Consider the following 26,529-nt stretch of genomic DNA (forward strand, 5'->3'; position numbering starts at 1 on the left):
TGTGGGTTTTGATACTATAGTGCTATTGCATGTCCTTGTTAGGACTTTCATTTGGGAGTATTTTTTATTTATCATAGGTAACTTCAGATAACAAGAGATTGTCTACATAATAGGTAGATTTAATGGGAAACCTTTAATTTTATTCTGAATAGATGATTTATAGCGAAGCAGTTTGAAGGTTAAATTTTGTTACATCAGTTTACTTTTTTTCCCTTTCTGTGCTTCACTTCGGATGCTTTTTATTGCTACATCTTCAAGTTCCCTAACTTTTCTTCTGTTGTTTCATCTGCTGTTAATCACATTTAATGAATGAATTTTTCATTTCAGACGTTGTGTTTTCTTTTTTCTTCTGTAGAAGTTCTGTTTGGCTCTTTTTACATCTTCCATCTCTCTCACTGTGCTCATGTATTTCTCTTATCCAGCCCCTCTCGGCTGAGTTCCTGGGGAATTGAGTCTAATATCTATCTGTGGTGTGCAATGAATTAACTAACTTCTCTTCGGTGCATCTAGGGTGGTTCTAGCTGTGTACCATCCTTGGGAGAATTGAGAAAGGCTGCTTTGATATTTGAACATGGTTATAATGTCTGTTTTTAAATTCCTTATCTCTATAATTTTTGAATGTTTCTGTTGACTGATTTTTCTCTAGTTATGGATCACATTCTTCTGGTTTTTTGTTTTTTGTTTTGTTTTTTTTGCATGTATAGTAAGTTTTGATTGGATGCTGGACATTGTGTATTTGTTGGGTGCCTAGATTTTGTGGTCTTCATTTAAGGGTTTTTTTTTTTTTCCCCCCTTTTTCTGGTAGTTAGTATACGTGTAGTTCAGTTTAATCCTTTCAAGGCTTGCTTTTAAACTTTACACAGTCTCAAGTATCTCCCCCCGCTGCCCCTGCCGGGTGGTTTAGCTCCAGTACTAAGGTGTGGCCCTCTTAGTGTCTCTACTGAATGCCCTGTGTAATCAGTGAGGACTCTCCAGTTTGGGTAATGGGAACCAAACAATTCCCAGCCCATGTGAGCTCTGGGGAACCATTCTATCCATAGCTCCTAGATCATCCTTTACCCAGCCTCTGGAGTTTCGTTCTATACATGTATATCTTAGTATCTAGCAAAAACTTGGTGACCCTATGCATATTTTTGGAGTTCTTTTTTTTTGTGTAGCTCTCTCCCCTCCAGAACTTTGTCCTGCAACTTTCAGCTGCCTCAGACTCCCGGTGTCTGGGACAGATCTCCAGTGTCTGTCTTTTCAGCTTAGGGAAACATTTATGCCCTGCTTGGGATCCCCCATCCTTTCTGCAATCTGGAATGTGCCTCTAGGCAGAAAGTCAGGGCAATCTTAAGGCTTACCTTTTTGTTTCTCTTCCATCAGAGATGGTAGTCCTATGCTGTCTGGTGCATAATGGCTGAAAATAGGTGTTTCACATACTAACTCCAGTTTTCTGGTTGTCTAGGGTAGGAGGGTAAATCTGGTTTCTGCTACTTACTCCTCTATTGGAACCTGAAGTCTCTCCCATGTGATATCTATCATACAATGAGAGGTGCCTTGTAGCCCTCTGAATTTATGACTTGAAATCTTTTTTTTTAAAGAATGGCCAGTCTTGTGGCATGAATAGTCCTTGTCTGTGTGACCATTTTTTTTTTTTCCTCTATAGCTGGGGGATTGGGAAATTGTTTTTTTGCAAAGGACCATATGGTAAATATAAATATCATCTTGGGTTTTGTGGGTTATACGGTCTCTGTCCCAGCTACTCAGCTCTGCCGTCGTAGCACCAAAGCAGCCATAAACAGTGTATAGATGAATGAATGTGGCTCTGTTCCAATGAAACTTTATGTGGGGACATTGAAATTTGATTTCATATCATTTTCATGTCATGAAATATTAATCTTCTTTTGAATTTAAAAAAAATACATTTAAAATTGTAAAAACTATTCTGTACAGATGGCAGATTGGATTTGATCTGTGGGCCATGGTTTGCCAGTCTTGCTCTACAGCACATGTAGCATTTGAGATTACATTCCCAACTTTAGAATCTCTTCTCTTTATATATGTGAAAGTTCTTTCGAACAGTATTTCCTGAACTGAGAGTCATGAATTTCTGTCCTAGGAATTTTGTCTCTGTAATATTTGTTTAGGGATTTATAGTATTTCAAGGTTGGACGTTATGCCTTGTTGATATACATCTTACATTGATGTCTCTAAATTTGGGCCTTCAAAGTTTTATCATATAAATTGGTCCCTTCATCGTTTGACTTTTAAAATTTGCTATAACAAGGTTCTATATACATCAGGTCTACCTTGTTCCTCTTCTGACTTTTCATCACCACTAGTTTTAATTTATTTCTTTTCCCATTCCTGTATATAAATGACCCCATTAAACAGATAGCTGGCAAATAAATAGGACGAGAGGATGATAAAGTGGTTACTTTCAATATCACTTGACCACATAAGAGTATTTAATGAGTAACTGCATATAAAGTGTCAAGGAGCCTTTTAGAAAAAGGTATTGTAATTTGAACAGATGTCTTTCTGCAGGACTTCATTAGGTGTTCTGGGAAATGGATAAACGGGGAGTGTTTCCTTCCTACAAACTTTGGTTATCTAGCGGAGGAAGACTATGAGTGAGAAGACAAATACCAGGGATGTAGTTAAAGCAGAGTGAGAAGCGTTCACAAAGCTGTCCGGTCCTGCAGGTGTTATCTGTTCCATGTGGAAGATCTGAGGGAGCTTCTTAATTAGAAGTGGTGCTTTGGTCAGAGCTTGATGGATTGGTGGGATCTCAGATGGGGAGGAGAGGAGAAGAGAGGTGGTGGGAAGGAAGGCTGGGGAAAAAGACACAGAGTTGGCAGAATGCAGGGAGTATTCTGGGATTGGAACCTTAATCTAAAAGGATTTTAAGTGCAATGGGAAAAAATAATGATAAAGTAGACTGGGCTTGGGTTGTGGAGAGCTTTAAAAATAGGATGGCCCTTCTGTATGTAATGGGGAGCTGCCAAGGATTCTGAGCAGGGAGTGCCTGGATCTAATCTAGTGGTATGGATGACAGAGCGGTGCAGCTTTGAGGAAGGGTGGTCAGGTAAGAGGTTATTCGCGTCATGGAATCTGTCTCTTTCCAATTTGTTCTGCCACCTGTGTTGTTGCAATTGCTTTTGAAGTAGTCTTTTTATGTGCATTTTGCCCCCACAAAGCTGCTCTGTAAATACAGCTAAAGGGATCTTTTTTAGCCCATAAATTAAATGTTACACTGCTGCTTAAAATCTGTCATCACCTCAGTGCACTTGGACTAGTATCCAGATTCCTTCCCATAGTGTACAAAGCAAGTCCCTTGTAGGATCTGTCCTCGCTTCTCACACTCAGGCTGATGTACTTTCTTACACCCTATAGCATGCCGGGGTTTCCCAGACTGTTGGCTCACTTGACTATTCTAGTTAGGTGTTTCAGCCTTTTGCTTTTGTTTTAGATGCCTCCTGCTCAAAGAGCCCTCTTCAACCAGCCCCCTGTAGCACCACTTTGCCCTGTATTTACTTAGGGACACATGGACATCTGTGATGATTTTGTCTGTCTTGTCTGATCTGTACTTGAGTGTCGTAGGCTCTGTGAGGGCAGAAGCACATCTGCTGTGTTTAGTGCTTTACCCCACAGTGCCTGGCATGTGCAGGAAAACCATTTGATGAATGAGTAAGGCACACAGGCAATTCTAGTGGTAGAAATACATGGTGATTGTGGCAGTTACATGCAGGGTGAGTCCAGGAGGCATTTGGGAATGCGGATTGGAGCTCCAAAGAAGAGGCTAGGACTGCAAGTGCAGGTTGGGAATTTATCTGTTTTGATCTGGTGATTGAAGAGGTGGGAGTGGATTGAAGTAGAAGGAGTTTGAGAGAAGATCCAAGGGTAAAACTTTTGGGGAAGACGAACATTTGGGGATAAAACAGTAAAAGGCAGCAGAAAGCCAAGAGAAGCAGCCAGAAACTGGAGAGAACTAGGACACTATTATCAAAGAAGCCAAGGGGTGGTCAGAAGCTGTGAGTGCTGTACAAAGATTGGGGTGGGAGAGGTGGGGCGGAGTAAGAGGCAGCAGTGATTGCGTAGATGTTGCTGATGACTTTGAAAGTTTTGTGTCAGTCATCTGGTTGTGGGAACCAGATTGTAGTGGGTTGTGGTGTAATTGGAGGGCAAGGAAGTGGAGGAAGTGTGGGCTACCATTCTGAGAAATTCTGTGGCAAAATCAGAGGGTGATGGGGCAGTTACCGTGCTTGCATAGGGTTGGCTGTTAGAGGAGTTAGAAGAGCCAGGGCATGGTACTTAATCATAGATAAGTAGGTATGCAGGTCTGGAAGTAGGTATTGCCATGTAGACACGGGTGCTTTGGAGACATTCAGAGGCTGGCATCCCTTTCTGCCTGGGTAGTGAGAATGGCACACAGCGCTGCACTTCTCACACTGTCTCTGGTGAGCGGCCAGTCTGGAAAATTGTTCCTTCCCGCTGCTGGGGAACGATACTTTTGCTAAATGTAATTTAAAAAACCCAACTCTTAGAAAAATAATCATACTCTCGGATATTGTGGCAATGTCAAATTACTGTAAAAGTTTCTGAACACTTGTTTTCAATTTTTGTATCTCGTTGTAGGCTGGTGACGGTTGGTGGACGTTCTCAGGCTGCACGTCTCTGCGTAGTGCTAATGTAGTGGGTAAGGGAGCGGCAGATTGAGGTATTTTTCACCAGTGCTCCTTCTGACTTCCCAGATAGGCTCGTGAATTCCAGGGGAAGAGCACAGTAGGAGATGCTTGCCTCCTAAAAACACAGACTCTACTTTCATATTTTTACAGAAAAAAATACAGACTCTACTTTTACAAATGTCAGGTGTTGTAAAGGAGTCCGTAGTCTTGAATAAGATGTTTGCCGTTGTCCCTTCTGCTAATACTTAAAATTATTTGAAGTAAGCTGTTCAAACACATAACAGTTAAAATCTGAGGACCGTTAAATATGAGAAATCCTCGAATATGAGAACTATTACCAGTCAGTTCTAAAGCCAGGAAGTGGTTAAGAACATATTTCATGAGAATTTAGAGCAGTATGAGAAAATGTTAATGAATGCTATCTTCTGTTCTACATTATAAATGTTAAGTGAAAAATCTGAAATTGCATTTTGGTCTGATGAGAGCCGGGTTAAAAGTAATGCATGTATATTTTATTTGTCAGGACATTTTCAGTTATAGGTGGCAGAAACACAAGTCAGGCCAGCTTCAACACAAAGTGGGCATTTACTGGTTTCTGAAGAAGTGGGGGGCTGCTGAGGTGAAACTGGCATCCAGGGACTCCTCCGTCAGCGTGCCGTCACAACTCGTTCTCAGGATGAGAACTGGCTAAACTGGGGAGGTGGGGCAGAGAAGTCCTTTAATGTAAGCCCGCCTGTGTCAGAGCCCGAGCCAGAAAATGCAGGTTCCCTGTGCTCGGCCATGGTAGGACTTCTGCTTCTCTGCCCCGCTGAGTGTATAAAACCTTCCAAACCCACAGGGATCTAAAGCAGGGGTGCCATTATTTAAATTTGACATTTTAGTACAGATCTTCTGCTCACAGACTTCAGAGGATTTAAACTGAAGAATTATCTTCGTGCTCATTAGCATTCAGTTGCTATTTATAGTTTTACAGCATCTCACTCATTTTCCAAAAGGGACTAATTTATTTCATTCATTCTCCCTACTTTTGGGCAATATGAAGAATAAAATCAATCATTGTATTATTAAAATTAATAGCACCTAATAACCAAAGAGTGGAATGAGTGTGTCTTCCTTGATTCTGTGTTGTAATTAGGGATTAAACATGTATGTTTACTCTTATTTGGACAGTAGTGTCCATTTCTTTAGGGTGTAAATACTTAACTGGGGGGGGTACGGGGACTCACCATACAGTCCTGGTACACTATAACATTTAGCTCCTTTAGTCTGTTGCCTGAAACATGTGGGCTGTTTGTTAGGTCACAGAGATCATTTGATACAAAGAATTATTGTATATTGACATTTCAGCCACGGATTTGACCTGGACTAAGTTTCTGGAGAATTGTAGTCCTGTGAGAATGTATAATGTACTCTTACTTCCCATAAGAAGTATACAGACTTCTGAATATGCCTAAGACATGTTTAATACACAAAGTTTATAAGCACAGCACGAAATCTTTTTTTTCAGTTCTGGGTCTGAAGAAGCCCAGGCTTTATTCTCTTTTGCTACAACAAGATTTCCTTCAATTAATGCAGTGGTAAGGAAGGTGGCAGGTGAGTGACCCATTGTCTGTCTTCTGTAATAGATCTCTGAACTCACTGTCCCCTTAAAATGTGGATGTAAATTGGGTTACAACTGGTTTGACATTGATAAAAATATATACAGTTTAGCTCCTCTTTATGTGGCGGTTCTTACTGGATGTCTTATGATCTCTTTATTATCTTAAGTGGAAGTTGAAACAAATTTCATTTTTGTAGTAAAAAAGTATTTCCAAAAGGATTGGTTAGCCAGGGAAATTATAAACTACCTAACCCAAGACTTTGGTAAGAAAGAGATTTGATGCTGCTTATAAATTCCTCCTTGCAAAAGAAATCATACTTATGTAACAAGAAACAGGTTACCCATTCTCAGCCATTAACCAGTTACTGGTTTTAAGTCTCCGCAATTAGGATTTAAAATGTATCCCATAGAGACCTGATAAGAACATGAGACACCATGGTGGCTTGTCCTTAGACTTAGGAATTACTGACTTGAGGGACTTTGATTTTCATGGGTTGAAAATAAGTATGCCTCTAGATGGCCAAGAATAATGTTGCACAAGTGGGCAGATTCTATATCAAGATTTTCTGTCCTAGTTAAACCTCTTAACTTCTTTATATTATGCTCCTTTGTGGGGCAAGGTAGCAATTCTTTTAAGGATTACAAAAATAATACTGGAAACAACTCAAAGTTCCAGAAGACTCAGGGATGTGGTAATAATGGTCCCTCTCAAATGAGGGAGCAAAGACCGTATCTTTTGCTGAATGTGATTCAGGTGGATCACTGGAAAGGGCCCAGTCTTCTGAACACTTTTAATTAGTTTAAAAACACGGAAGACAGACCCAAATGAGTTTTTTATTGAAGATTGAGGGCTATATCATATATATGTTGTGTTTGGAAATATTCTGATGTGCTGAATGCAAATTCTTAAAAGTAGTGTATTCAGAAACATTGTATACATCTCATCCATGATACATATTTGGATTAAGCATAATGAAAACCTGCAACAGAAATGAAACAGTTTTAACAATAAATGAAGGAGTAAAAACTGCTGCTGTACTCAGTTCAGTAAAATGTCTTCTTACACAAATTCTTGGTAGTCAGAATCCCTGAATTTGATGCTTTCGAGTGCTTCGAAGGGGATGGAAAACCATGGCCTTGCCCACACGTGTGTTGGAGGACCAGAGCCCTGGTGTGGAGAGCCCAGGTAAAGTTTGGCTTTCCCCCCGATTTTCCTACTCGGCCCGATTCTGTAATATTCCTTTCTCCCTCAATCTGTTTTGCTTGGTCTCTGAAACATTTTTCTCTCTACGTATAAAAAAACTTTATGATTTAAAAAAAAAAAACCTTTAAAGTATAGATAGTATTTTTGTTCAAACAGTGGCTTGGTGGGATGTGGGCAGACGTATAACTAAACGATGTTTTCTTGGTAGAACTGGTTTGAAAACTTAAAAGTCTAGATATGTGTCAGAAGATTTTAAAAGTGCAGGCTTGGGACTGCTAGAGAGGCCAGTTTTGCTGCCTTAGCCTTGGTTCTAGTAAGTATGGGAGGTCAGAAGGTTTATAAGGCTGGCTTCCCAGGAGAATTGTGGCCACAAAAAAAAAAAAAAAGCCAGGGAAAAATACTTTCTAGACTTAGTGCCTTTTAGCTCAGGTGTAAGAACCGGCAACCTTACATCCCAGTAAAGCGGCCATCATTTCCTTTCTCGGGGCTTTGGGCACCACTATTGGGAGGGGAGGATCTGAAATGTATTCAGAACTTAATTTCTGAAAGAAAAGCCATCCTCTCTCAGTGCTCTTCACGTCTACCAGCTCTGTTTTCCCCACGCGGAGACTCAACAAAGGACCTAAAGTTCCACTAAATGAAAGGACATGGGCAAACAGGAGGTTTCTACATGAGCAAGCAGGCCGAAGGCAAGGAGGAGAGGAATCTGCGCTCTCCATCGGAGCAGGATGGTCTCCTCCCTGCTGTACCCCGAGGCTGAGGCATGGGAGTCCCTTCCCACCCCAGCTGCCTCTCCCTGTGGAGGAGGCCAGGCCTCTGTGTGCTGCCCCGGTGGATGCTCCAGAGGGACACATTTCCGTTGAGGACGGGGGGCTGACACGTCTTCTGTGCTGGAGGAGGGCCAGCAGGGGAGGAGGGAGCCCCACGCAGCCTGTGCCTACCAAGCTGTGGACAGAAAGGAGGTCCCCGGCCTCCACAAGACTACTGGGCAAACCAGACTGCAGAAATGAAGACTAGTGGATACGATTTAAATTGCCTTAAACAACAAGCAAACAGACACTCCAGCCATTGGTGACTGTGCAAATCTAGGGTGCAGCCCTGGACCACTTATACCCTGGCTAACAAGGGTGCACATTGCACGCTCTGATCTCCTTCTTGTCCTTGCAGCTGCTAAACTGGGAGCTTTTGAACCTCTTCTTGACAGTCATGTAGCGTTCCTGGATCCCGCCGCCACACAGTTTGGTGCACTCCGACCAGGCTGTCCACGGGCGCATCCTGCAGCCTGGAAGCACGGGAAAGCCCAGTTAGGGCAGCAGAAATTGGGAGACCATGCCGAATGCTCAACTCCAGTACACACCTGTCAAATTGAGGGGTCTGGGCTTCCCTGCTCTTGAGTGAAATGATGGGTTGAGTTAAACAATGGTTAGAGTCCTTATGAGGGACTGTCAGCCCCTCTGTGACAGACTGCCAGAAATGACCGTAAATGCTTTGCAGTGTTTCCCATCAAGGGGCAGGAGTCCACATCTCCACCTCTAGAGTCGGGGCTGGGCTATAGGATTTGCTTTGGCCCATGGGACATGAGCAAATAGGACTTGAAAACTGCTGGGAACACTTCCACCACCATGTAAACAAGCCTGGCTAGAATGCTGGAGAGGCCATGTGGAGAGGCTCTGGGCAGCCCTTCGGAGGCCCCAGTTGCAGGTGAGGCTGGTCTAGACCTTCCAGCTGATAGGAGCTTCATGGGTCCAGCTGAGCCAGCCCAAGTCACTGACCCGCAGAATCATAGTAGTGGTTTTTCTGGGGTGGCTTGTGGATGCAATTAACCACTTGCTCCTGATGCTTTGTTCCCCCTGTACTTGGCCTCCTAGATGCCAAGTAAACTCAAGTATAATTTATTATTTCCCCTACACAGATAAATATGCCTGCCTTAAAGAAAACCGACTGAGCTACCCAAGTGCCCCAGGGAAGTTAAGTGACTCGATTTTGGCTCAGGTCATGATCTCAGGGTCATGAGACTGAGCCCTGTATCGGGCTCTGTGCTCAGCGGAGAGTCTGCTTGAGCTGCTCTCCCACCGAGCTGCACCCCTGCCTTCCCGCTTGCTCGTGTGTGTTCTCTCACGCTCTTGCTGAAACAAAAACACCTTCCCTGACTCCCAGAGGTTAGATCTTAAAAAAAAAAAAAAAAAGTTTCCATGGCCCTCTAGGTTACTCTTGTACAACCAAGCACGTTTATGATTATCCATCCAGTACTATGCTAAGTTTCCTGGAGAAGACCATGGCACAGTGCCTGCCTGGCACATAGTTGGGCTTAACATTTGTTGAGTGGCTGACTAATGTCCAACAGACAACACTTTGATACGTGCACAGCTCCTTAACAGAAAGGTAGTGAACTATCAGGGAGCATTTCCTAGGTGGAAGTGAAATGTCTTGAGGAAAAGGGTAACTTGAGCTGTGCCTTTTTTTTTTTTTAAAGATTTATTTGACAGAGACACACAGAGAGAGGGACCACAAGCAGGGGGAGAGGGAGAAGCAGGCTTCCCGCCGAGCAGGGAGCCTGATGTAGGGCTCGATCCCAGGACCCTGGGACCCTGACCTGAGCTGAAGGCAGACGCTTAACGACTGAGCCACCCAGGCGCCCCGAGCTGTGTCTTTTAAAATAGAAACTCAGCATACCCATTAACGTTCATTTTTACATGGTATCTTCCTCACCCACTCCACAGAGTCTAAACACCATCGCGATGACCAGTCTGTACCCAGGACTGAACCATGAATCTTTCCAACTTATTTCATCCGTTTGCCAATGAACGTGCAGTCCTTGCCTCTGGACCAGTTTATTCAACAGTGAAGCCCCAGTCTTTTTTTTAAAATGCTGGAGTAGGGAACACAGATTTTCCTGGGCTACCAACCAAATTGGCCTTTGTACCTCTGTTTTTGCCACCTCCAAACCACTCAACACAGGTCTGTTAAAGTCCGTCTTGCTTAGAGCCGCCTGCACAATGAAGTCTCAAATCCTCAGCAGGCCACTGGACTTTTTATGGTCTGGTCTCCCCCCCCCCCCCCCCCCCCCGCCTGGTTTCCTGCCTCTTCTCTCGGGCTCTACTCCATCTGCCTCTGTTTCATTGACCATCTCATGCTCTTGGGCACTTCTCTGCCTTTGCAAGTACTGTTCCTGCTGCCTGGGATGCAAACCCCTATCAGTTCTTCAGGACCCACTCTCACTTCCCCTGCTTTGACATTGCCCTGCACTCCAGCCTCCAGTTTAGGAGCAATACCTGGGAACTGCTCGCCATCAGACTCTTCCCGCAGCTGCTCACTCCTCCGGCTCTCTCGGGCCTCCCTCCAGCGCAGCTTCTGGATGGATGGATTTTTCAGGCATTTCCGGATGCGGCACTTTTTCCGCTGCACAGTCTCTGGGCAGGGTGCACCTCCAAACTGAGGCTCCATTTCGATCATCCGGGTTCGAATCATGTGGCCTTTCCCGCAGGACTTGTTACACGCTGACCATTGGGACCACTCGGTGAGCTCACAGTCAACGGCTGGCGAGACACAGATGGGCATGAGTGTAGATCATTCCTGTCTGAGATAGCATATGGCCCCTTACATTTTACTTTGAGCATCTCAACCCAAGCCTGCGAGAAATGCAAAGAAGGTGCTGTTATCCCATTTTACAGAAGAAACTGAGGCTCCTACAGGCAGATGGACTTCATCCAGCCCGCATGGTTGGTGAGCTGTAGGGGGCAGGATTGGTGCCCAGGTCTTCATCCACATTCTATGCCCACATGACAAAATGCTTTGGAGGGAACTTGGAAGATATGTTCAGAGCCTCTTGCCCTGCCCTGTAGCTAGAATATGTCAAATCAGCCTCTGGTGGCATAGAATATCCTTCCACAGTCCCAAGGACTTGGATTTTCTCAGGGAAGGCACAGCTCACTGGTGCTTTCACAGCTGACCCCAGTGGACCAGTACCCAAGGCCATTGTGACTTCTGCAGTAAGACCCCATAGCTTCTCTTGTTCAGCATCCTCCTGGGTCCGATATGTGGCTGTTTGTGCAAAAAACATAGGAGCCAGAAATGGGAAATTCAGTAGAGAAGAAGGGTGAGAACAAATGGTGTCTTATGGCTTATCAGGGTTACAGGATCCAGCAAATTCTTGTTACTAAGCCAGCATCTCACAAATGTAGAGGGGAAATAACCCAACAGTCTGATTCTCAGGATGTGACCTAAGGAGGCAAAGAATTCTGGACTCTTAACTGGCTTTGCAGAGTGTAGATCCGGGCTGGATCTAGGAAGAACTCATTTTGGTCAGTAGTTTTGGGCCTTTTTCCCTGTGAGCTCAGGTAGCTTTTTTATCTGTAAAATGGGGATAATGGTATTTTTCGTATTAGGTTGTGAGGATTAGGTGAAATAATGCGCCCAGCCCAGTTTCTGGCGCACAGCAAATGTTCATCTTTTCTTCTCCATTCAATGAACCCTGTGCATGTATGTTTACATGGGTAGCTATCTTGGGTCAGAAGTGCTGGAGCCCCAACTCTGGTGTGCTGGGTTGCACACAGGGTCGATCTTAGTTCTTAAGAGCCTCAGGCCCAGTTTGATAGTCTGGGTGTTCTCCACACATGACTGAGTCCACCTGGACCCGCTCAGGAACTGTAATGTGGAACATCAAGTGAGGCCTATGCTTGTCAGGGCTAGTGCTTGACACGTTGTGCAGCCTGTAAGGGACAAAACTGGGATTTGAACCCAGGGAGGCAGCCTGAGTAATAGCAAGGAAGAGGGAGCACCAAAGACCAAGTGCGTTTCAGAGGAAGCCGGAAAACAGGTCCTAGCAAGCGAGTCTGACTTTCTACCTCCTAAAAGGGAAGCTCGCTTGGAAGACTAGCCAGAAAAATGGGCTCGCTCTCCTTGGAGGTTAGTACCTGCAAAATACAGCTCATCACAGGGGTGGGGTCGGGTGGGTGGGGGGAGTTGGGGTCAGGCATTAAGCCTTTCATGGCTTGTCTTAGCAAGGCTGCAAATGCAAATGTACAGGAGTCACTGATTTAATGTCAGGGGTAAATGGTCCCAGGGAGAAGGAGTAGAAGTAAAAAGCAAGGAAAACCCATGGATCAGACAGTTGTGGGGAGGGCAAGCCCTACGTGATAAGGCGTCTTGAGCCTGTGCTAAGTGTTTTCCATTCTGGTCTCCTCTTTGGACTTCATAGCAACGTGTAGTTGGGGTGTTTTGTAGCTGATAGTGGGATCCCCTCTTGCTACTGAGGAGATTGAGAGTTCAGTAGCTTTGCTAACACCGAGATCCAGAGCCCATGCGCTTTCTCCCCAGCAGACAGCTCTACTACAGGACGTGGCAGTAGGACCCACACCCAGTACTGGGTAATAGGGGAATGGGGGTGGGGGGGACACCGGGAGCCCCAGGACTTACGGCATTCAGGCAGCATGCACTTTTCCACCTGCTCCAGCTCCTCATTACAGTCCCCGAGTTCGGCCAGAGACTTGAGCATCCGCTGGCGGGTCCGCATGCCCTTCCCACAGGTCACACTGCAGTCACTCCACTCAGACCATGAGGACAGCAAGCAGGGGATGGTATCTAGGCCAAGAGCCAGGTTTGCCTCTGAGAACAGGCTCCTTTTACTCGCTCTGCTCTCCTTGTTCCCCCCAACCCTGGCCCCTGGAGTCAAGTGAAATGGACCGATGGCTTCAGAAAACCCAAGGGACCCCACGGAGCAAGAACTGGCCCAGCAGAGTACTGCTCTTGTCACTCTCCTGCATCTCCCCTGGGGCTCAGGACATCAGATTAACTCAGTAATATGAATACCCAAGTCCCCACCTGAAACACCACCCACTCCCCAAGAACTGTGCAATATAGTTTTGGACATTTGGTGAAATCCTAGAATGTTCATGTACTTGTGTGCATATGTATGCTTGTATACTGGTGTGTGGGCCTATGTATATTTGTGCATAGAGCTGGGGTTGTAATGCGTTATGAGGCCAGGCAAGTCCCACGCAGAACAAGAGTGGGGACCTATGACCTGTAGACTGGATGTCCTGCCTGAATGTTACTATACAACCCCCCCCCCCCCCCCCGACAACCAAGAAACTCCGGGGTCCTATAAAACACAGCTGCAGGTAAATGCTTTCCAGAGGCCAGCAATTTGCGATCTCAGCACTGCTCAGAAGATCCCTCAAGGGAGGCCCCTCTCTCGGTCTGCTTGGTGGCCCTTATCTTGCAAGGACAGTGTGCCATATTTCCTCCCAGCCCCCGCTCAGCCTCTGGCCTTGCTGCTGGGGGATAGGAAGGGTGCTGGGATCCTCCATACCGCCCCCAGCCCCTGCCCCACGCGCACTCACGACACTCGGGCATCATGCACTTCTCTGCCTGGGATGTCTCGGCCTTGCACATGGAGCCGTCCGCCGGGCTCATCTTGACCATGCGGTGCCGCTTCTTCATGCCCATCCCGCAGGTGGCGCTGCACTCATCCCACTCGCCCCACTCGGTCACCAGGCAGCTGCTGGGAGCTGGAAGGCCAGCCCTGTTGGAATCAAGTCTACGGCCTCGGCGCCCCCGCCCCCTGCACTTGCTGGGCACCCCTACTCACAGCACTCCTCGTTGACTGTGCACTTCTCCGTCTCCTCGGTGGGCAGCGTGCACACAGAGCCATCCTCAGGGAATTGCTTCACATACCTCTCCCGGGACCGCATGCCCATGCCACAGGAGATGCTGCAGGGTGACCAGGTGATCCACTCGGACATGGTGCAGGTGGAGCCGTCTGCAACACATGAGCTGACGCTGTGGCCTGTGCGCCCAGCTCCCCAGTGCAGGGATCGAGAAGGAACGGGCCAGCTTTCCCATTGCCTATTCTTGCCTCTTTTGTCCAAGATTAATTCACCATATAATGTTTCTGGGTTTTCTGCTCTGTTCCACTGACCTATAGGTCTGTTTTTGTGCTAGTACATGGTTTTGAAGGGGAAAAAGATAGTTTCTTCAACAAATGGTGTTGGGAAACTGAACAGCTACCTGCAAAAGAATGGAACTGGACCCTTTTCTTACACCATACACAAACACTCAAAACGGATTAGGGACCTAAATGTGACACCTGAAACCGTAAAAATACAAAAAGAGAGGACAGGCAGTAATTTCTGATAATCACTGTAGCAACATTTTTCTAGATAGGTCTCCTGAGGCAAGAATTAAGAGCAAAAATAAACTATTGGGACTACATCAAAATAGAAGCTTCTGCACAGCAAGGGAAACAAAACAAAAAGGCAAATGGGAAAAAATATTTGCAAATGACCTCTGTGATAAAACAACACCCCCCAAATAATCTAACAAATGGGCAGGAGACATGCACAGACACGTCTCCAAAGAAAACCTCCAGGTGGCCAACAGACCCATGAAAAGGTGTTCAACATCACTCATTAGGAAAATGCAAATCAAAACTACAATGAGCTATTAACCTCACACCTGTCAGAATGGCTAAAATAAAAAACACAAGAAACAAGTGTTGGCAAGGATGTGGAGGAAAAGGGAACCCTTGTGCACTGTTGGTGGGAATGCAAACTGCTGCAGTCATTCTGGAAAACAGGATGGAGGCTCCTGAACTAGAACTATTGTATGATCCAGTAATCACACTACTGGGTATTTACCCAAATAAAAACCCACTAATTTGGAAAGGATATATGCACTCCTCTATGTATTGTAGCATTATTTACAATAGCCAAATTATGGAAGCAACCCACGTGTCCATCTCTTGGTGAATGGATAAAGAAGATGGGGCATATGTATGTAATGGAATATTATTCAGCCATAAGACAGAATGAAACCTTGCCAGTTCCAAAAACATGGATGGAGCTAGGGAATATAATGCTAAGCAAAATAAGTCAGACAAATCCCAGAGAATTTCACTTAATGTGGAATTTCAGAAACAAAAACGAAAAAAAGTCTTACTTGGTTTATCTCTTAACTGTAGAGAAACTGATGGTCACCAGAGGAGAGGGGGATGGGTGAAACAGGTGAAGGGGACTAAGAGTACAGTTACCACAATGAGCACTGAGTAATGTACAGAATTATTGAATCACTATATTGTACACCTGAAACTAATATAGGACTGTAGGTTAAATATCCTGGAATTAAACCTAAAAAAACAAAACTGGGTAGCATTCAAGGGGAGTTAGGCAGTTGATGGATGGGAAGTTAAAAGGTATACATCTTGAAACCAGGAATTGTTCTTGAAGAGGACGTGCCTGTTTTCCAGGTGCGTGGGGCACTCAGGATTAGGCCTTATTCCATGACATTGCATTTGAAAGCTGCTTGGATGGGTAGAATGTTTTATTTATACATAAAGTAAAATTTAGGATAAATCATAATCTAACGTTATACATCTGTATGGTCTAGGATGTATCCTATATCTAAGACCATTAAATAAAATGAAAAATACACTTCCTTAGTCACTAACTACATTTTAAGTACACAGTAGCCATGTGTGATTAGTGGCTACCATTTTGGACAGTACAGATACAGAACTTTCCCATCACAGAAACTTCTGGACAGTGCTGGAGAGATACTATATATGTATTCTGAGATACAGGATAAGCTCTTTTGCCCAGAGGAACCAGAGATTTTATAGTTCTTGTCTAAAGATGCCAGTTCCCAGTCTAGAAAAATTTATGAGAATTTGGTTCCTGAGGGTGAAGACTGACTGGCCTTCGGACATAGGGACCTGAGGATGGACACAGGATGGATTTATACCCAAACAGCAGATTATACTCAGTGACCCCAGCCCTCTCATTGTGCTACTGAGGTTGGCTACAATGGGGAGCAGATGGTGGGGTGGGGAGGGAATGTCTGTGTGTGCTAGAGGAGGGGACATAGTGGAAGAATGAGGAAGGCCGTATAACCAGCCTTCTCTGTTGATACCTTGGGCTGTATATGGCTTTGCTCCTATCACTAGGTGCTAGCAAAGGCCATGATCATATAGGAGACACTCTGGAGGTTGTTGGAAAAGATAAAGCTCTCAGCATGGCTTGGTAGTCCTGTTTCCAAGTAGTGGTGGGGGTGCTACTCCTGGTGGAAACACAGGGGGTGTGTGTCTGCCTGCTTAGTTCTTTAAGAGGGCAATAAAGTCTTCTAGCTATCCATTTATTCATATCAATAAAGATCTACTAAATGCTTTGAATGCTTCATGGTATGCTCTGAAGTTAAAAAGATGTGTAAGATCTGGATCTTGCTCTACTTTAGAAAGAGATGGGCACAATAATTCCAGGTATCAAAAGTATGCAACAAAGGTAAGCCCAGGGAATTAAGCATAGAAGAGGGAAAAAACTCTCTCCTTGGAGTTTGGGGGAAGATTTCACACAAAAGGGCACATCTGAGTGTACTTTTGGTGGGTAAGGGATATCTGCATTTAAGGTGAAGGGAAAAGCTTATGCAAACACCCTTGTATAGAGTGTGCATATACGTGGTATTGGAAAGTGAAGCTAGAAAGGATCGAGTGTGAGTCCAGCCTGCATATGTCCGTGGCTGTCACTTGCACATGTGTGTTGCCTCTGCAGGGTTATTTAACCTATGGACAGTGCTGGTGGTATGTGTAAGAAATCCCTGCTGGAACCCACACGTTAGACCCAAAGACAAGGCTAATTAAAGGCAACATACGCTACCAAACAAGAACATTATGTTCCAGTGTAATAATAGGGGTAGGGCTTGAAAGCTCCACTTCAGGCTTTCCAGGACCTGATAAGAAAGACATTACCCCAGGAAGGCAGAATACGGTCCCCACCCACCTGAGTATGTACTGACAGGCCACACTCTTCCTGATTTCAAAACTTACTTAACAAAGCTACAGGAATCAAAACCGGGTGGTATTGGCACAAGAACGGACATCTAGACCAATGGACTAGAATAGAGAGCGAGCCTAGAAACAAAGTCTCACATCAACGGGCAAATAATTTGACAAGGGTGCCAAGACCATTCAATGGAGAAAGGACAGTCCCTTCAATAGATGATGGTGCTGGGAAATTTGAATATCCATATATGAAAGAATGAGGTTAGACTTTTACCTAAGATCATGTTCAAAAATTACCTTGAAATGGATCAGAGACCTAAACAGAGCTAACACCATAAAGCTCTTAGGAGAAAACACAGGGCAAAACCTTCATGACACTGAATTTAGCAATGATTTTTTGGACAGGACAGCCAAGACACAGGCAACCAAAGAGCCAAACCAGATTTCATGAAAATTTAGAACTTGCACAAAAGGACACTGTCAAGAGTGAACAGATAACGGGCGCCTGGGTGGCTCAGTTGGTTAAGCGACTGCCTTCGGCTCAGGTCATGATCCTGGAGTCCCTGGATCGAGTCCCGCATCGGGCTCCCTGCTCGGCAGGGAGTCTGCTTCTCCCTCTGACCCTCCCCCTTCTCATGTGCTCTCTCTCATTCTCTCTCTCTCAAATAAATAAATAAAATCTTTAAAAAAAAAAAAAAGAGTGAACAGATAACTCCAAGAATGAGAGAAAATATTTGCAAATCCTGTATCTGATAAGGGATTAATATCTAGACTACATGGAGATGGAAGGGTTGGCTCCCCTCTGAAGGGCCTTGCCAAAGGCACAAACGACAATAAGCCACTGTGGGCGTCCAGCCAGGAGGGGTATCTAAGACTGTCCCCAGGAAGAGCCAGAGGGTGAATGACCTGCAGTGCGAGAAGCTTCCTTCAATTATCCTCGGCTTGGAAGTGGTTTTCTTCCTGCCATAAACCAGCCCAAATTCTGCGTCCTTTCCTGTTGCCTCACGGCACCTCTGAGAGAGTTAAGATCAAAGTACAGAGAGAGTCCAGATCTGTCCAGGTAGAGAGTGCGGGTGTGCCCTGGAAAGTAGGTGGCCGACCTCTGCCCGGCAGGCAGCCCAGTGCCATTCTGAAGCTTGGGCCATCACCACCGAGGTGGTGCAAGCTCCTAGCTCAAGCCTGATTTTTGAGCAGTTTTCAGAGAGACAGAACTCTTGCAATCAGCCCAGCGGTCCTGACACGGAAAGCAGGTGCTCTAACTCAGGCAGAAGGGAGACATGAAGGTCCATGAAAGACACAGAATTAGGGCAATGGATCTAGATTCAGTGTTGGCTACCTTGTTCTGTTCCTTCAGAAGAGACTGGAGTGAAGGCCCAGAAGCAGGCTGCTTGTTAGAGTTGTGATTGTCATAAGATGTTTGCTAGCTTTTTAGTGACTGGTGTGTCATTGATTCCATGGCTGGAGGGAGTTGGGTAGATAATCAAGAATTTTTTTGATGTCTTAGGACATTGTTGGAGATGGGGTTCTTCCCTAGTGGTCCCCACCGGCCACTATGGTCAGGGTCCTGGTGCCCTCCTAGGGACACTGACCAGGTACGAGGGGCCAGCAGAGCCAGGTAGCACCTCCCTTCCTCGGCCTCTGCCAGCCACTTGCGCCCCTGGGCTGTGCGCTCACCTTCATCGCTGCAGCCCGGGCCCATGCAGGGCTGGAAGTCCTGGGTGTCAGGGCAGGGGACACTGAGGTCCAGCTGTGCCTTCAGCATGCGCTGCCGCATCCTCTTGCCTTTGTCACAGGTGGAGGAGCTGCAGGCGGACCACGGGGACCAGTTGGAGTAGATGCAGGTTTCAGGGGTGTCATCTGGAACGAGTACGTGACAGGTTTTCCCTGGGAGCCTGTGGACACTGGGGCTGGCCCTCTCCCCCACACAAGCTCATTTGCAGATAAGATCCATGCTGCTTGACCTGCCTCAGCGAACCTGGGTACTCTTGGGGTGGAAGCAGCTACTCACTTGCCTTTAAAAATTATAATCATTGCAACAATATCTAAACAACAGGGAAGATCTCTTACTATCCCTTCCCCTCAACACGTGAAGAGCTTTTCATTTCTAGTCCCATCTTCCCGATGACCCTATAACAGGGGTCACGTAAGGGCAGCCGGTGTTCACGGAGTGAACTTACTACACGCCAACAGCATTCCGAGAACCTTACATGTTTTAGCCCATTTGATTCTTACAACAACTCTCAATGAGGCAGGTTCGGTGATCATCCCCATTTTACACTAGGACACCGTGGTGGGATGGGAGCTTCTTGCCCAAGGCCACAGGAGGACCCCGGTTGTGTGGCTCCAGATCCCATGAGGACACGGGCTCAAGCCTAGGCTCTGCGCTTCCCTCCTGACGGTAGCATCTGGGCCTCCCCTTCCTCGCTAGGGAAGTGGTTGTGTCCATGCCTCACAGGACAGTGTGACAAAGCAGAGTGCGCTGGGGATACCAGTGAACATATTCCGATAGCCCACTTACACCAACTCCCTTATACTCTGTGCCCAGTCCTGGCCTTATTTTGGATGATCTTCCATGCAGAAGTCCTCAAAGATGGGTTACCAAGTCAAAGGACATGAGGTTTTTGCAGCTCTTCAAACCTGTTAGAAAACTGCTTTCCCAAAAGGTATGGCCAGTTTATGTTGCTACCTGCAACGAAGGACAACTACATACCTTCATCTTTCTCTTCTGGAGCCAGATCTGCTACAATATCGTCGACATTGTCAGGCACGATATTGCATTGTTCCCCCTGCAAAAGGACATTTTGCTTGGAGGGCTCACATTAAAGAATGGCATGCGTGGGGGACAGAGGAAGGAGGACATAAAAATCGGATCCCCGCCCCGTGTTACAAATCCCAGGCCATGGTGGAGTTTTGAGCCAACATTTACAATTGGACCAAAAGAAATGGCAAGAAAGCCACAGCTTCCTAGTGCCTGACCCATGGCAGACATTAATAATCAACTGTGGAACTCACAATGAAACCGGTTTTTCTGGATCGCATCATTCAGGAGAGCACAGAACCTTTCCCTTATGTTTATTTTGCTCATTTATAGCTTATGAATAATTTGCATGCTTAGAAAGCTTGGGAGGTCCAGGAGTTCTAGATTCTGGAATATGCAAGGGACCCTATGATTCTAGAGCAGAAAGGGGTACAGTCTGCTTACACTCCTGGTGGGAAGGGTCCGTGCCAGGGTGAGCTCTACCCCATTACCTTCCGGGCGATTCTCTCGATGACAACTCTGGCCACTTGAGTGATAGACCCGCCCTCTGGATCGTAAAAAGGACTCTGAGGATGGTCCAGACTGGTCAGGGGCCGGATTTTCTCCTGGGGAATTGTGGGCTTGTTGGGTGACTGTGGGGCGGGGGGGGGGGGGGGGGGGGGAGAAACACAGATACAGAGTGTGGGAAACAAAGTGGTTAAAAACCACAACAGCAATTTGATTGTAATAGGATCAACAAAAGCCATGATAGGGATTTCACAACAGCTAGAACTACTATGGATGTTTATGCAATTCTATCCACCCTGTGCATCGTGCAAGGAAATTGGGGACCTATACTTTCAGACTCCCAGGTATGCAGGATTCCATCCTGATGAAGAAAAGGTTTCAGAGAGGTCATTCCAGCCAGGAGACAGCTGAACCAGGCTGGCCTGAATCCAGAGCTCTTCCTACTAGACCACGTGTTGGCAAACGAGTCTGTAGAGGGTCAGATGGTAAATATTTCAAGGCTTTGTGGGCCATCCTATGTCAGCTACAACTCCACCTAGCTGTTGTTGTGAGAGAGCAGCCCCCCACAACATGTAATCGGGGGTGGCTGGGTTTGAACACCTTATTTACAGATCAGGTGGTAGTCCCAATTTGGCCCACAAACCATAGTTTACCAGCGTCTGTTCTAGATGGCCCTGCCGCTGGTTTTCTAATGGCTTCACATTTCCATGCAGTTGGTGTGCTGACCACAGCTGAAAAATTTTAACATTCAGGACAGAATCCAAACTCCTTAACCTGGCTGGCTGTCTGGAAACCTCCAGAATCTGGCCCAGTCTAAAGTACGGACATCAACTTCTGTTCCCCATTCTCACCCCCTTCTCTTGCTCTGTGCTTCCCTCCCTGTTTCCTGCTGTTCCCTGGCTTACCTAGGAACTGCCCTTTAGCAGGTTTCCTCTCCCTGGCCTCGTGGCCAGCTGTGTGGGTCACACTGTATGTGGTGAGAGGGAGATGATGCTGACCTGCCCGACCACACCGTGCGTTCATCTACATCATTTACGTCCAGGCCCACCAGCGCGGGACCAAAGAGGAAGCACCCAGGAACGGTCATCCCGTCACCACTGCAGGTGCTCACCCACCTCATAGGTCACCCCGCTGTCAGTGCCAGCGTCCCAGGGGATCAGGTCCTGCACCACCTTCTGGACCCAGCCGCACTCTTTGGTGCACAGATCCTCTGCAGACAGGCCCACGTTCCAGTCGGGGCTGGGGCCCATCATGGTCAGGAAGGACATCAAGTGGCGCGTCCTGTCCACTGAAAATTCAGCCGAGGGTGCGGCTCTCCTGGAAACCAAACACATTACATTAGGGGCCATGGGGGTGCACACTCTGAGGGACATCTGGCCAGACCATGGCTAAGGGAGGAGAGGACGGAAAGAAGGTGGATTCTTGGTCTTCCACGGATCTCTGCCTTTGGCCACGACTGGTTGACACCCTTTACTGTCCTGAGCCCCTCCACTGGCCACATGTGGAGAGAATCACCTGCTACCACACTGTCCAGTTCCAATGCACTCAGAGCACTTACTGTTTCACATATGCGTATTGTTTAGCTGCTTACTGATGGTCAGCTGTCCCTGGATGTGAGCTCTGGGCAAGCAGGGCTGTTGTCGGTCTTATTCCAGGGCTTGATTTCCAGTGCCTACAACAGTGCCTGGCACAGAGTAGATGCTCAGTAAAAGTGATTCAATAAATGGGCGAACAAATATCTTGTGTTACTGTAGCTGAACTCAAGCTCATCTGCCTGATGCCTAGCAAAGACAATCACTGAGACACGGCCTGCGCAGCCAGGAGAAGTTTCGAGAGGGAGCCAAATGGGGAGATGGGAGGGAAAGCCTCAAATCCACTTCCCCCCGAGGAGGAGAGTCAGGGAAATTTGAAGGCAAATGAGAAAGGTCTGGGTTAAAAAGTTGCAGCTGAGCTTCCTAGTCTGCAGCTGTGATCAGTCCCCCTATCCCTTTGGTTATGGGTTCTAGTCCCCACTGTCCTTTGATCCTTCCCCATCCTTGAGGGAATGGGGATGATGACTGCTCCAGTTACTTCCTGCTGAGATGGGGTGAGGACTAGAGTTAGAGGAATGGAAGCTCTCTGCCTGCCATTCTGCATGACCGAGATTTGTGTACTTTGTTTGGTAGTGCGGGGACTCTGTTTTACCTAGGGCCTTCGGGGAGATTGGTCGGAACCAAGCTTGTTGTAGGCACGGGTTTCCTCAGACCGGCTCTCCTGATGAGCAGTTTCAGGTCTGCTGGGGGCTGGCTGCGCCAAGCGGTGCTCCCTGCGAGGTCCTCCTTGCCTACAGGCTGTAGGAAACCCGTGGATTCTCCTAACTCGAGTGCGAGGAATGCACGGCTTTCTTCCCTCCAGTGTCACTGAAGAATTGGGTGGTCAGCAGCACCCAGCAAGGTCCTGGGCGGGGAGTCTGGAGCTGGCCCTCTGCGTGCTCGCTCTGCCGGTCTTTAGTGACCCCAAGTCTCTGGGAATCCGGCGACGTAAGGGCACACCTGCGGGGCACGTCAGCCTGCTGGCAGTGAGCCTGCCCACTCAGTGTGCCTGATAATATCCAATTCCCTAATGGGAGCCCCGTCAGGAACCCCTAAGTCATGAAAGGGGTGTAGAAGGAGTCTTCTGTATAACATAGAGGCTTAAATCAAGCCCACTCTGGGGGGCCACTCTTACCCAGAGCAGAGCAACCAGCAAGTTAGTTTCCTGGCGTATCCTTGCCAAATTTAATTTTTCTTTTTTTTTTTCCCCCCCCAGTCGGTGGGGGGCTCCATTGACCGCCCAAGGCGTCGGGCACCACGTCCATGACTTTTGCCACAAGTGCTGCTCCCCGGTCGTCTGAATTGTTAGTGGCGATCCAAACCTAGGAAGGATTTTGCTTAGAAGTGTTTTGACAACTTCTGAGGCCTTCTCTGAAGGGCGTGCGAAAGCTTCAGCCCAACTTGTAAAGGGATCTATAAATACTGGCAAGTACTGAAAATTCTCTGTTGTTTTGGCCTCACGGTAAAATCCACCTGCCAGTCTTGTCCAGGTTCAGAGCCTAAAACTTCCTAAGACGTTAGACAAAGTTCTAAGGTGTTGGTTTCCTCCCCCTTTTGGACAGATTTTGCAGTGGAGAGAAGTTGAACTTACCTGACTTTCAATCAACAGAGGCAGAATAAAAGTTTTGTATTTAATGCTTTTAATTCTAAACACATGTCCATTTTAATTAAATCAGCAACCTTAAGTTAGCTTTAATACTGAATAGTTTTCAAGATCATGTGAAAAACACTTGGGTTAGTTTCTGTCTTTGAGTTTTAGAATGGCCAATTCTGACAAGCACTTGCTTTTTAACGGCCTAAATAGAACTCTCGTACAAATTAGTCTTAGCAACACCATGCAGACGTAGAAACTAGCTCACACTTAGAACACATATGGACACATACAAATACATAAACAAGGTGCAAATAGGATCTTAAAGGCCCAATTTCCAAATCTCTTTTATAACACAAATCTAAGTGCAAGGTAGTATAATTTATGGGTCCATTAGGTGGTCATTTTTCTCAAGAGTCTAATGAATGTGGCGGCTAAGCCGTGTTGCAAAAAAAATATTGCCCCGTTTTGGAGAAGAGAGCCCGACGGGCTGCACAGGGGGATCAAATGGTCACTTCCCATTTTCCACTTAGAACATGGCCAGTTTTATTCAAAGATCCCAAAAGCTGCTACAACAAATGAACCAAACGAAGCCCAGAGCCTGGCCTCTAAGGGCCTCGGTTCCTCCACAGAAGTCCAGGCTTCACTGATTGAACCAGATGGCTTCCTAGTTTCTAGCTCCTCCCTAAAAGTCAGAGCTCCACTGGCTGAACTCAACCGTTTGCTAGTCAGCCTCGTCTTAAGAAAAGGAGGCTAAGAGAAGCAAAACCCTCTACTTGGAGGCAGCTGAGTGAGAGGAAGAAATCCAAGAAAGCCAAACTAAAAGGGAGGAAGAAATAAGCTCCTTGCCACCGCGCACGAAGTACTCACCCAGACCCCTCTGTCCAAACCCAGACCCCAAAGCCATTGCCTGGCTGCAGGAGTGAATTTAGGTGCTGAACCTTGGTGAGGCTCTGAGGACGGGCCCCAGGACAAAGAGTCTAGGCAACTTCTCTGGTCAGCAGGCTCCCGTTACCAGCTGGGGGCCAACAAACCAGGGGCACAAAGCTCCTGCTGGGCTCCCCATGTTTGCATGCAAACCCAAGGTCATCTGCCTAGTGCTCAGCAAAGATGGTCACCGCGAGACGCCGAGTAGGCAGCAAGGATAAGGATTTATGCGACAGGCAGCCAAATGAGGAGACCGGAGGCCAAACCTCAGATCCACTTCCTCCAAGGAGCAGAGTCAGGGAAATTTAAAGGCAACCGAAAAAGGTCTGGGTAAAAAGAGCCGCCCCTGCGTGCTTACTGGTCTGCAGCTGAGGGCGGTCCCATTAACCCTTTGCTGGCGTCGTGGTGTGCCCAGCTGTGTTGGATGGGAGGTGAACTTTACAAATAACAGCTGTACAATCCCCCGAGCCCCTGCTCAGACATTCTCACTGAATCCTCAGAACTGACCTGAGAGAAGAATGAGTGACTCCAACTTATGGATGAGGAAACCCAGGCTTAGAGGGTTTTGTTTATGTAACAGGTCCAAAGTCACAAAGTTAAATGGCGGACGGAGACCGTGACCCAAGGCAATATGAGCTCAAGATCAGTGTTCTTTTCATCATCCATTTCACATTCCTTCTCCCTGCTGCCTTTTCACTCTACTGAGATCTACGTTGTGCCATCGGAGGGGGCGTCTCCGTGGCCTGCTGCCTCCGTTGTCCTCACGGGGCTGCCTCCAGCAAGGCCTGTGGTCCCAGAGCTCCCCCAGGGACTCACATGCTTCCCTGGCCACATCCTCCAGGTGGTGAGCAGGGACCCAGCTATAGCAGCACAGACCTTTGCCTGACGACCCCCAAGCCACAAGAGGTGATTGTCTTCAACCTCTGTCTCAAGTTGCTAAGAAGAGGTCTTACTCTTGGCCAGGGCTGGGTGAGGTCAGTGGTGGTGGCCCCCCCCCCCCGCCCTGGGGGGGGGCTGGGGAAGAAAGCGTTCTATTCACTCAGCACATGCTTGGTGGCAGGCCCCAGTTATTTTATTTCCCCACCCCCATGACAGTCCCATGGGGTTAGAGTTATTCCGTTTTGTAGAGAAGAAAGCAAGCAATAGAGAAGAAGCGTTATTATCCCGTTTTGTAGAGAAGAACCTATAAAGGTTAATGGACCTAGAGACACAGCTGGTAGGGGCTGAGGTTTAAAGGCAGCTCCGCCCAACTCTACACCCCCAGGCTGCTCATCGTGGGGAATCCTTGGCTGGGGACCAACTCGTCTGTTCAGTTCAGCTGGCAGCCGGTCCACCTCGGCTGTCCGGGAGTCCCTGTGTGCCTCTCTGGAGACCGGCTGCTCTGGCTGCCCTCCCCTGTCCCCAAAAGCAATGACCCCAGCCCTGGTTAGGCCTCGTGGAACTGGACCCCTTGGGCTCTGGCAGGCCGGATGGGGTCAAACAATGAGCAGAGAGGGACGGAAGCCTGGGTGTGCGTCCTGGCACGCTACCTCTTACAGCTGTGATTCCTTGGGCAAACGACCAAAGCATTCAGTGCCTCAGTGTCCCAATCTGTGAAATGGGGACCTCCCTATGGCTACGCCAAAGTTTTAGGGTGTGTAATGAGAGAACTTGCATCCAGCACTTAGTCCAGTGCCTGGCCCTTGAGCTATGAGTACTCTATCGAGAGAGAAGCAGTGCAGGGTCATACAGAGCTCAGAAAAGAGAGGGAAGTGGAGGGAGGCCTTCCCAAGGAGACTTTACATTGTAGCCTGCTGCCAGTCTGTGTTCTGGCCCAGGAGTGCAGGAAGAGCCTGTGCCCCGGCTGTCTTTGGCCTGTGTTGCCTTCGTCTGAATCCTCTTGCCCCCCCCCCCCCCCCCCCCCCCCCCCCCCCCCCCCCCCCCCCCCCC

The 26,529-nt window shown here is 47.2% G+C and overlaps 1 protein-coding gene across 1 annotated transcript in view; it reads right to left on the reverse strand.

Annotated features, from left to right (window-relative positions):
• Nucleotides 1-6,340: 6,340 nt before the first annotated feature.
• Nucleotides 6,341-26,529, reverse strand: part of SPON1 (spondin 1) — a 246,612-nt gene continuing 226,423 nt past the window's right edge. Inside the window, exons 8-16 of the mRNA XM_021685787.1 lie at nucleotides 21,627-21,828; nucleotides 20,496-20,636; nucleotides 19,957-20,032; nucleotides 18,921-19,103; nucleotides 14,064-14,234; nucleotides 13,816-13,983; nucleotides 12,890-13,054; nucleotides 10,747-11,010; nucleotides 6,341-8,756 (exon numbers count right to left, since the gene is read on the reverse strand). Coding sequence (XP_021541462.1) covers nucleotides 8,593-8,756; nucleotides 10,747-11,010; nucleotides 12,890-13,054; nucleotides 13,816-13,983; nucleotides 14,064-14,234; nucleotides 18,921-19,103; nucleotides 19,957-20,032; nucleotides 20,496-20,636; nucleotides 21,627-21,828 — 1,534 coding nt within the window. The 3' untranslated portion in view covers nucleotides 6,341-8,592. The remainder of the gene's footprint in view (nucleotides 8,757-10,746; nucleotides 11,011-12,889; nucleotides 13,055-13,815; nucleotides 13,984-14,063; nucleotides 14,235-18,920; nucleotides 19,104-19,956; nucleotides 20,033-20,495; nucleotides 20,637-21,626; nucleotides 21,829-26,529) is intronic.

This window comes from Neomonachus schauinslandi, chromosome 11 (genome assembly GCF_002201575.2).
Source record: "Neomonachus schauinslandi chromosome 11, ASM220157v2, whole genome shotgun sequence".
Lineage (NCBI taxonomy): Eukaryota > Metazoa > Chordata > Mammalia > Carnivora > Phocidae > Neomonachus > Neomonachus schauinslandi.